This window comes from Mesocricetus auratus, unplaced genomic scaffold (assembly GCF_017639785.1).
Source record: "Mesocricetus auratus isolate SY011 unplaced genomic scaffold, BCM_Maur_2.0 Super-Scaffold_100004, whole genome shotgun sequence".
Classification (NCBI taxonomy): Eukaryota; Metazoa; Chordata; class Mammalia; order Rodentia; family Cricetidae; genus Mesocricetus; species Mesocricetus auratus.
The window spans coordinates 92,477,031-92,489,053 of NW_024429189.1; the positions used below are offsets into that span (position 1 = coordinate 92,477,031).

Below are 12,023 nucleotides of genomic sequence, written 5' to 3' on the forward strand. Positions count from 1 at the left end.
AGCTGAAAGCCAGCAAGCAAAGGACTAATGCATTTATTCTGTGTGCACATGACTGCAGACATGGTGATTTCAGTTCCAGTCTTGACTTCCCTGTGCACTTGTAAGCCAAATAAACCTTTTCTTCCCCCGTATCACTTTTGTTTGTTTGTTTTGGTTTTTTTGGGGGGGGGTCAGAGCATTTTCATTACAGCAACTGGAACGTAATTAAGTACCCAAGAGCAATGTGACTTAGATGTGTAGCTTCACCCCTCAGTGTTCATTCAGTACTGACTGTGTATTGAAAACCTATCTGCCAGGTACTGTGCCAGGTGCTGAGGACACTGCTCCTGCCCGCAGGTTGCTTACATGCAGTTGGTAATGATGGTGAGGCAGCTCTTAGACAATCAATTTATGAGAAAATAGATACGAAGGGTAACTTTTACAGTTCAGAACAGTAATAGGGTAGATGTGGGCATGGTAAGCTGGTAGTAGGGTCTCTGGGACTTCCCTAGGCAACAGAAAAATGAGGGGTGAGCCTGAGGACACAATTGCGCTTAGGTATGGGTTGAGGAAGTTTAGTTTAGATATGAGGGAGAAAACAGAGGCATCTGACCATGGGGGCAGGTGGGCGAAAGTGAGAGAGGGAGAGAGAGCAAAGAGAATATCTGGGTGCCCAGAGACCAAGAAGCCAGGGAAGGGAAACTCAGGACTTGTTCCAGGTTTCTTTGAGACCTAACCAATACTAAGTGTATCTCACCATTAGTGGTATTCTGTGAGGCCTACCTGTATTTGCATTTTGGAAGTAGGTGCAAATGTATTTACATTTAATTTTATGTTGCTTACTTTGGAAATAAATTTAAATAAGCAATAGGTGAACATTTCATGGTTTTGGGACATATTTTCTGGACATTAAGAAAGGAAAACCCTAACTTAAAAGTAAAGAATCCTGAGGGAGATCAGAAGACCAAGGTGTGTGTAGGTCTCCAAGTTCTAACGCTGTGCTGAACAACATCAGGACACAGAAAAACCTGGTCAATCGGTCTTGCCGCTGAGAGCCTAGCGCGAGGTGGTGGCTGCGCTTGACAGCTGTGCCCAGAGCTGGGGAGGAGGAGTTGGGGGCGGGACGGCCTGGAAGAGGGCCACTTCTGCAGACCTGCAGGATTTCCGCCGAGGTCCCGGAAGAAAGCCACTCCTGCCGCCTTTATCTTGTGATCCTCAGCTGTGCAGCACTTCTGGAAACTGCCCAGGGATCTAGCAAAATATGGCTGCGGAGGAACCCACCACACGACGAGTCCAGGTGGCAGAACATCCCAGGTGGGGGAGAGGCGTGGCCTGGGATTCCAGGGCTGGAGAGGTGCGCACAGCGCTCTTGGCTTTTGGCAGGCTTATTTTGCGTCCCTGGAGGCAGACAGATCCCTTAGGATTCTAGATGCTGCCAGGGGTTGTGTGCGTAGTTTCACACGGAGTCTTTTACCCTTTCATGCCGGAGGACTGAGTAAAAATGTTAAAACCTACCTCGAACTGCTCGTTATCTTGCCTGTCCAGTGATACCGCTTTTCCAAGTTTCCGTCCTCTACAGTCATTTTTGTGTCTCTGCATCTCTGACAAATCCGAGAATCTCGGACATGTCATCAAGGAACTCATTTGTTGCCAGTTCCTAGCTATAGAATGACAGTTCGTTTCGATGTCTAGTGGAGGGTCTTTAATTACAGATACTTTGTAGAAATCTGTTGTTCTGGTTTCTGGAGCTGAAATTTCACAGAATGAGCTCACCTGCTCTTCTGATAGCCTAAGGGCTTCTCTGAAGTTGACTGCCTTTGAATTTAACTCCGCTCTTCTCCCCATTCCTTTTCAGTTGATGAGACAGTGCTTTCCTATGGCTTGAAAATGCTCATTCCTGGGCAAGCCAGCAATCACTGTACCTTTAGTTACCAGGATAAAACAAATCTTATTCTAGACACCCCATAGTTTGGATTACCTCCACACTATGTAACAACTTCCAAGTGTTTTAAGATTCACTGAGGTCTTTCGGTGTGATTGTTTTTACATATTCAGCAAATGTGCACACATTGTGAGAGACATGCTTCAGATGAGTCCTGCAGAATCCATGGAAAGAAACCCACCCCCTGTAGTGTATCTGGTAGAAAGCATGTCTACAAATAAACTTCAAATATGTTTTTTTTTCTGAGCCAGGGTTTTACTAAGTAGTTCTGGCTGGCCTTGAACTCGATGTGTACACCAGCCTGGCTTCTAACTTACAAAGATGTGCCTGCTTCTGCCTAGGATTAAACGTGTGCCACCATGTCCAGCCTATTTTACGTGGTTTTAATAATAAAGATCATTGCCCCGAGGGAGGATGTTGCTAGTAAATACAGATCTATTGCTAAAAGAGAAGAATCACTGACTAAATTCCTGTACTGTTTTTTTTTATCCCTTTCACTGTTTTTACAGTATTTATGTATGCAACAAATATTTAATGTTATGTAATCTGCATTCTGAAGCGAGTCTTTTTCTGTCCCACCAGTCAGCTCTCAAAATAATGACACAGATTTCTTATTAATTATGAAACTTCGGCCTATTGCTTATGCTTGTTTCTAACTAGCTCTTATAACTTAAATTAACACAGTTATATTAATTGATGCTTTATATCATGTGTTGTTATCTCTTTTCCATTTTGCATCCCCTGTTTCCTCCTTGTGTCTTTTTGAGTCTCTCTCCCCCAGTTTCATCTCCTGCTTCCTTTGTGCTTGGAAGTTCCACATTTACCTCCTGACTGGCTATTGGCCATTCAGCTTTTCATTACATCAATCCCAGCAATACATCACTTAGTGTACAGATATCCCACCACAGCTTTAGCCACAGTGGTCATGTAAGCTCTACTCTGCTGTTCTTTGTTTCTCTATTCATTGTCATTTGTTTTGAGATAGTGTCTATACATAGCTGAGGATGACAATGGACTCTTGATCCACCTTCCTGCATCTCAAGTCACCATCATGCCCAACTATTATTTTGTTTTGTACTTGTGTATACACTGTATTTATGCAGTAGTTTTTGTTGTTTGTTTGTTTGTTTTTTGAGACAGGGTTTCTCTGCGTAGCTTTGAAGCCTGTCCTGGAACCCACTCTATAGATCTGTAGATCAGGCTGGCCTTGAACTCAGATATTCACCTGCCTCTGCCTGCCGAGTGCTGGGATTAAAGGAGTGTGCCACCAATGCCCGGCTGCTTTATGCAATGTTTTGCAGGAATATTTTGAAGCATCCTGTTTTAGAAAGGGTAAGATTTATTAAATGTAGATAGTGTAATCTACAAATATAAGTGGCCACATGGTGGAGTTCATTGGTACCCTCAGGTGAACCTGAACTCCTGTGGAATTCCTGATCTGTTTATGTTTTAAGAGAATAATTTCTTTTTATTCTATATTTGTCTCTCTCTCTCTCTCTCTCTCTCTCTCTCTCTCTCTCTCTCTCTCTCTCTCTCTCTCTCTCTCTCTCTCCTGGTTTTTCAAGACAAGGTTTTTCTCTGTGTAGTTCTGGCTGTCCGGAAACTCTCTCTGTAGATCAGGCTGGCCTTGAACTCACAGAGATCCATCTGCCTCTGCCTGCTGTGTGCTGGGATTAAAGGTGTGCGCCATCTCCTGTCTTTTTATTCTCTTTCTAGAGAAAGCAGCTTTGAAAAGTCCGGAGTTGGTGGTAGCATAACTCCATAGCTACCACCTGCATTTGGTTTTCAGCATTAGAAAACTCAGGGAGAAATAGGAGAGCTAAGTATATATTTTCCTTTTAGATTTTTTAAATTTAAATTAGAAACAAGGTTGCTTCACATGTCAATCCCAGCCCCCTCTCCCTCCCCTCCTCCCACGCCATCCCACGCCATCCCACCAATCCCCCAGCCCCCCACCCAATTACTACTCTGTTCCCCAGGGAGGGTAAGGCCCTCCATGGGGGATATCCAGAGTCTGCCATTTCATTCAGGGCAGGGCCTAGGTCCTCCCTCAAAGAATCCAGGCTGACAGAGCATCCCTCATTGTGGAACTAAGTACATTCTGTCTTCATTTGACTCATGTTTTCTGTATATACTGTAAAACTTCAAGTTTCACTTCTAATTTTCTTTGTAGTGATATCTCTTTTCTTTAGGTTTTAAATTGTCAGACTGGCAAGGCATGATGGTGAATGTATTTAATTCCAGCAACAGGAGGGAGAGATAGGAGGGTCACCACAAATTGAAAGCCAGCCTAGACCAAATGAGACCCTGTGCCTTGTTTTAGTTACTTTTCTATTGCTGTGAAGAGACACCATGGTCCAGTGAAATTATTGAAGAAAAGTTTATTTGGGGGCTTACAGTTTCAGAGGGTGAGTTTATAGTTTCAGAGGCTTACAGTTTCCATGGCCATCATGGTGGGGACATGGTAGCAGACAGGCAGGCACTGGAGCAGTAGCTGAGAGTTTACACCATGACCTACAAGTGCTAGGTAGAGGGACCTAACTAGGAATGGCACATCTCCAACAAGGTCACACCTCCTAATCCTTCCTGAACAGTTCCACCAATTGGGGACCAAACATTCAAACAGGAGCTTAAGGGAGTCATTCTTTTTCAAACCACCCCCTCCCAAACAAAAACAGAATCTGTGGAGTGCTAGCCTCATGCATGAAACCTTGGGTTTGACTCCCAGAGTTGTTTGAACCCCTATGGCAGCATATCCTTGTAATCCCAGCACTTGGAAAGTGCAGACAGGAGAATCAGAAATTCAAGGTCATCCTTAGTGATTGGGAGAAAAGCCTGGGCTACATGAAACCTTGCCTAAAGTAACACTAACACAAATGAATAAAAACGGCTAGATTATTATTTCTTGAAATAACTTTACTGATTTCATATACCATATAACCCATTCATTTAAAACTGATTAACTGGCTTTTTTCCTAGTGTGCTTTCAGCCTTGTAGCATGTATCAGTATGCTAGTCTACTATTCTGTCTATATGGACATAGTGTTCTTTGTTTACCAGTTAGTGGACGTTAGGATTACCTTGCCATTTTGGCTTGTACAAATAATGCTGTGCTATGATGATGCCCTCTGTGAGCAGATTTTCAGGTTTCTTGTTTTCTCATCTCAGCTCATTTGGTGACCCTGACTCTTGTAGTACTGAAGCTATTTAGAAGACTACAATTTGAAACCTAAAATCTCATAGTTTCTTCCTCCCTCCTTCCTTCCGTCCTTCCCTCCCTCCCTCCATTCTTTTTTTTTTCCCTTTTTTATTTTTCCAGACAGGGTTTCGTCTCTCTGTGTAACAGTCCTGGCTGTCCTGAAACTCATTCTGTAGACCAAGCTGACCTCAAACTTACAGAGATCTTCCTGCTTCTGCCTCCTGAGTGCTGAGATTAAAGATGTGTGCCACCACTACCTGGCTAATGGAAAAGTTAAAAAATTATTTTATGTGTATGAATGTCTGGCCCACGAGTATATATGTGTACCATGCGCATGCCTGCTGCTTGTGGAAGTCAGAAGAGGACCCTCTGAACTGTAGTTACTTACAGATGATTGTGAGCTGCCATGTGGGTGCTGGGAATCAAACCTGTGTCGTCTGCAAGGCAACAGGTGCTTTTAATTGCTGAGCCATCCTTCCAGCTTTGGATAAGCTTTAATGAGAATACTTCTGATATTTTGCCATCAAATATGAAGTTTAATATTTCTGGTAAATACTTTTTACTAAATTAAAGACATTTCCTTATTTTCTAGCATGCTAAGGATTAAAAATGTTTTTGTTAGCATACATTAATTTTAATGATGTTTTCTTTATGGCATTTTCATAGCCTATATAATGTATTTGTATCATATTCATCCTCCCTCTGTTGCCCTTTCTTGAGTCTTCCTATTTCCGCTCTATTCCCTCCCATAGCACCAGTATGCACATCTTCCCTTGTTGGGCCGTATTATTATATACAGGGTCCATAGCTGAGGAAGACTGTTAATCACAATTCTTCCCCAGCAGCTTGCATAGTACCTGCTGGTGCTGGCACTGTGTGGGCTAATTAACAAGGAGAAAGCTTTCAGGCCACTTCTTTCTTGATTTTTCTATGCCCTGCACCATGGCATGTGGTGTCTTCAGCAATAGGGTCTTACCCTGCTGGGGAACAAAGAGCAGTTGTAGAAGCCTGTGCTGTTGGGAGGTCTCTAGGATCTCCCTGACCACCAACTTCTAGAGAGATAGCCTGCTCCTGGGAATGGAATTTTCACTCAGTAAGCATACAGTTTCTGGGAGTAGTTTTATCCGTTCATGCAGGGTACTTTTAAAAATTATATCTGTTATTATTACTAATCATGTAATCACATGGTCATGGGTCTTCTTAGAATTTATTAGTGGCAATGAAGATTGGTTATTTAGTGTTTCATTGGGTGACTTTAGTGATAAACCTTAGTGCTGTGTACCTGCTCTGCTCCACTTTCCCAGATGACTCTAGCTTATGCCAGGCTGACAAAATACCCATCAGCACCCAGTCACCTCCATCCTCTCTTGCCTCTTGCTTTCCTCCCTCCGTTCCCTTCCTTCCTCCCTTACCATCTTCTCTCCTTTTTTACCTGTTAGAGGTAAAGTTGGATATTCTGTGTTCTCTAGTTAAAGTGAAAACTACTTTTTGTGAAGTTTTATATGATCTTGTTCTAGAAGATTCAAGTATTCATCTTGTCTACATGTACCTTATGTTCCAGTTAATGTTTACTTTTTAATTCTTAATTTTTGTTTTTTCCATGCTGGAGACCAAACCCAGGCCCATTTCGCGTACTATGCCAACCCCCAAAACCCAGTGCCTGCTCTGCTCCAGAGAGTGAATGTTAGAGGAGTCGGAGACTGATTCCTGCCCAGGTCTCTGTTATGATCCAGAGCTGCTAATTAATAAATGGACCTGACTGATTACACATTTAACAAAACAAGTGATCTTATTTGTACCAAACAATGGGAACAGGATGGACACAGGATTTAAATTTGTCCAAACATATTATTGACTTTGAGAATTTGGGCCAAAGTATTTGAATGTATGAGACAGATAGTAGTGGACACTGGAGTTACTGAGTCTTGTAGAGTCACAATGTCATGGAGACATACGGTATGAAGGCACAAAAATGAGGAGTTTCACAGAGGCGAAGGGGATGCAGAGAGGAGTGAGAAGAGGGAAATGATGATGGTATCTTTGGAGGGATGAGAGTTTAGGTCAGGAAGAGCAAGCACCAAAGACACCAATGGAAAACATTTCTAGCTACTTTAAGATTTCTAGGACGCCAGCTTGTGTCTCTTCCAACAGTGATGTCTGCATGACTCTCTGTCATTGTGATGTTTCCTTTCATTCTTGGAATGTGTGTGTGTGTGTGTGTGTGTTTGTGTTTTCATTTTTCCATTGAAATAACTCTAGGAACAATCAATCATTTCAGCTTTTGAATATGATGTTCTCTAGTAAATGTTTATTGTAACTGGTGTTATTACTTGAGCAGTTTGATATGAGGAGTATTCAAATATTTGGTATGATTTTACAATGATGAATGATTAAATCTATTATAAGAATTTTGGATCTGAGTAGTACCCAAGAGGAATGTTTAGTTTAAATTCTCCAATTTTAGAGAATAGGAAAATATTTGCTTGGTTTTGGCAATGAATTACAGACTCCACTAGAATAGAACTGTGACACCTGATACCCACTATAATTATCAATTCCCGTACTGGGTTGAAGTGTGTAACTCCTGGAACTCAAACTTACTTTGGTCCACAGAATGTAACTTTATTTGGACTTGATTCTTTGCAGATCTGAGAAGGAAAAGTTAAGGAGGTGTGCCTGTGACAACTGGGGCAGAGACTAGAGGCATGTGGCTATAACAAAGAACACTAAGGCCCAGGAGCCACCACCAGGGCGTAGAAGAGGCAGAGACTTGCTGTGCAGGCTTCACAGGTTGTGGCCCTGCTGACCCTGATACAAGCTGCTTCTTTACTAGAAACGTGTTCTTCCAGCTGGGCATTGGTGGCACACACCTTTAATCCCAGCACTCTGTAGGCAGAGGCAGTTAGATCTCTGTGAGTTCAAGGCCAGTCTGGTCTACAAAGCAAGTTCCAGGACAGCTTTGAACCCTTCCCCCACAAAAGATGTTCTTCACTCATTATTACTGAAAAAATACATAGTTAGATTCTTCACGATGGATGGAAAAATGGTTTTCTATTAGATATCTTGTAGCACAAATAATAAAAACTCAGAGACAGATATTGGGGTTCAAGATGAAGATCAGAAAAGCAAAGCAGCCAGCCACTAGCTCTTACCTCTGCCTCAGCTGGGGAGATTCTGTCCTTGCTGTGGCTGGAAATTGAATCCCACATGAGACCCTTTACTTCTTCCTTGTATACCTCTCTAGTGCTGGGATTAAAGGCACAAGCTCTGTTTCTCATTTAGACTGATTCACTCTCATGTAGCCCAAGGTGGTCTTGGACTCACAGAGATCCATCTGCCTCTGTCTCCTAAGTCCTGGGATTAAAGATGTGTGTCACCGATGCTCAGCTTCTATAGCTGTGACTAGCTTTGCATTCTGATCTTCAGTGGTTTTATTAGATCATAAACAATATATCACTGCAATATGTCTGTTTGACCTTTGACAGTCTACAGTGTATGTGTGTTGCCTGCGATGCTAAGGGCTCTCACATGCTTTATCCACTGTCACTGGTATATTCCTAGCCTGCATGGGTTTCCTGACACATACTGTCTTGAGATATTCTACTCTTGTTTTTCAGATTGTTGAAGCTAAAAGAGATGTTTAACTCAAAGTTTGGGTCCACACCCAAGTTTTATGTTCGAGCCCCAGGAAGAGTCAACATAATAGGTATTCTGAATTTCTTCTTTTGATTCCCCCCCCTTCCTCTGGTGGTCTGGATTTTCCAGGTTCATTAGGTATATTTGTATTTTGTTTTTGTTACTTCAGGGGAATACTTTGTAATTTTCTACATTTTAGTGTTAAATAGCAAATTTTAGTAGTTTTGTGTATAACCTGTTTTCATAAATGTATAATAATGGGTACAGTTGTAGATTGTATATCAACTCATTCTTTTGTGTTTAATATATCATATTTTCTTATGTTCCTGAAGAGGTTATAATTATTATTTTAATGTCTTTAAATAGGTTAATAAGATGGTGTTTTTAAATTTACAATTTTCTTTTATTGTACATAAAGTTATTTCCAGCTTTTAACTCTTATAACCAGGTTTGAGTGTTTTCCCCTGGAAAGGAAAAGTAGATATGATAAAAAATGTAACCTCGTATAGCACTTAAATTCTCATTTTCCTCTAATTTTTTTGTTCATGGTTGCACAGCAAACTTCACACACATTTGTATTACTAGTAAAATTTTTGTAGAAAGTCATGTTTTTTATATTTTAGGAAAATATAACACACACACACACACACACACACACACGAGGAAGGAGGGAGAATGGGAAAGACGTATTAGAGAAACAGCAACACAGGACATGCATGTTAATCCAGAAATAACACTTTCAAGCGATCTAGGTATCCCTAAATCAAGTCCATACTTGAAATTAACTATCTTAAGTGGTACTTTGGAAGCCAAGGAAAAGTATAACAAGAGTTTGTTATACACAGGTCAAGTGGTGGCGCATGCCTTTAATCCCAGCACTTGGGAGGCAGAGGCAGGTCAGGTGAATCTCTTGAGTTCTAGGCCAGCCTGGTCTACAGAGAGTTCTAGGCCAGCCAGTTGAAACCCTGTTTTGAAAAACCAAACCAAAACAAAAATACAAAACATATGTCAAGTGGAACATAGATAGTTAAAGGAAGTCTTTTGCCCTTCTTTTGACCACTGTTGATCTTATGTGCGGTAGCTGTCCTGGTAGAACCCACAGTAGAATGGCAGGTATGACAGTCCCTAGATGCTCAGTGTCATCTTCACCCTGTGTCAGTGGAACTTAGGGGTTGGTTGGAGTCTGTACAGGGGCTGCTGTTGATGAGCAGTGCCAGGCATGCAAAAGCTCAACCAGAGGTGCCTCTTGTTTGTCTTTTCTCCTCATTTCAAGCCTAAATATAGTTCTATTTGAGCAAAGATACTTAAGCTAAATGTACACATCTCAAATTTTTGAGAAGGGGATGCAGTATGTGGAGGATCTGGAGATGTGTGCAGGGATGCTGTAAGTTATAACCTCTAGGATGAGTAAGACTTGTCGTAAGAAACTGTATGGGGAACCAAGAAAAGTTCAGGGTCCATGGGAAACTCAAAACCACTTTTATAATGAAAAATACAAATTTATAAGACAAGTAATTGGATAATGCAAAGCACTTGCAAGCACTTATTAACCAGATTTCATTGTCAACTTCGGCCATGTTTTTTATTTTGAAGCAAATAACAGAGGACTTAGGAATTTCACAGAAAGAATATTTGAGAGTGGTCAGTGGGAATGGTTTCTAATAGGGATAAAAAATCAATGGAGAGGGAGCCATTGCCTGTAATTGAGAAGGGAGTACTTGGTGGAGGAACACTTGCAAAGGCAAGAAGGCTGGTGTCTGGAGCGTAGTGCACTGTCAGCTTCAACCCTTTTAACAGGAGGCAAGGAAGAAAAGAATGCACCTTGATGACATTTATGTATAATTGTGAGTAGAGGACTGAGGACATTTCTGTGAGTAGGACTGAGATTTTAAGGAGAGGGAAGAAAAATGGGAAAAAAGGGAGACAGTGAATGACTGAAGAAAACTCATTTGCTGGAAAGCACTGAGACCTGGGTTAAGGTGAACTTGTGGGTTGTGAATGCAAAGCTTGCATTTTCCTGCCTCAGCACTTGCATTTTCCTGCCTCACTATGTGTAATGTATGTGGTTTTGAGGTAGGTTAGGGATTTGTTGACTGGAGTTTGAAGAGGATGACATGGGACAGGGAATTTGACAGTATGGTCAGGATAACTGGTACAGCAATAAAATCTGGCACCTGTGCTGGGTAGCAAAGGAAAGGAAGGGAAGAGGAACTTCCAGGATGGAGAAGAGAAGGCAGGGCGTGGCATGGGACAAGCAGGCAGAGACATGCAGGATAGGGAGATTCAGTGATGAGATTTGAAGTTCAAGTCTTATAAAAGTTCGATAAAGGTTGGAGGTGATGGGAATTAGGCAATTGGATGCAGGGTCATGGGGGAAGATGGTCAAGGGGAAGGAGGGCTTGGGCTTTGGACCAGGTCATTTATCTGGATGTCATCAGGGTTACTGTGGGATTGGGATGGAGAGGGGGCTGTGAAGAGGGGAGAACATGGTAGAGCCTCAGAAGACAAGAGATGAGGAAAGGGGCCTGAAAGGAGGGGCAGAAGGCATCAGCTCCTCATTACTAGCGGATCTATAGGAGCAGTGTCCTCAGAGCACAGCCAGCTCCCCTTGTGTGGGGTAGGGTTCTCCTAACAAAGAATTCTTATTTACTGATTCAGTAAAGTATGTGGGGGTGTGATCCCAGTATTAGTGAGACAGGGATAGAGACAAAATGAATCTCAGTGTCTGTTAAAAGAATAAGTGTAAGTTTTGTTAACATATTGAGGAAATAATCAGTTTGTTACCCTTCATTCCCAGTGGTTCTTGCTCTCTTCCTCCAGGATGCTCACCCAGGGTGGGTGTTTTTCTTCTTTTAAATACATTTTGACAAAGGAATTATTTTCACTCTCAGCAGGCTGCCTCCCATGCTGTAACCTTCCAGCAGAAAGGGTGCCCTATCCATGTCTCTAATATGTGTTTTTTACTTGATTCATATTGCTTTCCTCTTGATTATTGGATAGAAATATAACTTTGTAAATTAGTTTTTCACATGTCATTGTTAATCCATAAAAGGCCCTTATTATCCCATTCTAAAGAGAATATCAATGCAGAAGCAAAAGCCTTGTCTGCTATAACAATATGTGGAATAAAAATAGAATTGTGCAGCTGAATTGTTACCTGTTAATTTCGTGTTTCCTCATTGGTTATCGTCTACCAAAGGAACGATGAGATACATGTCCAGGAAAATAAACAGCTTCTTATCCATAGTAAGATGTTAATCAGCTTGA

The 12,023-nt window shown here is 41.7% G+C and overlaps 1 protein-coding gene across 7 annotated transcripts in view; it reads left to right on the forward strand.

Moving 5' to 3' along the window:
* The window catches only part of Galk2 (galactokinase 2), a 117,736-nt gene that overhangs the window by 3,728 nt on the left and 101,985 nt on the right, over positions 1 to 12,023 (forward strand). For 4 of the 7 annotated variants that reach the window (XM_021226302.2, XM_040746217.1, XM_013112386.3 and 1 more), the window contains exon 2: positions 8,738 to 8,826. In XM_021226302.2, coding sequence (XP_021081961.1) covers positions 8,738 to 8,826 — 89 coding nt within the window. Of the gene's footprint in view, positions 1 to 1,135; positions 1,334 to 8,737; positions 8,827 to 12,023 lie in introns of those variants that run through there. The other 3 variants (XM_005068566.4, XM_013112388.3, XM_021226301.2) reach the window with 3 other exon arrangements.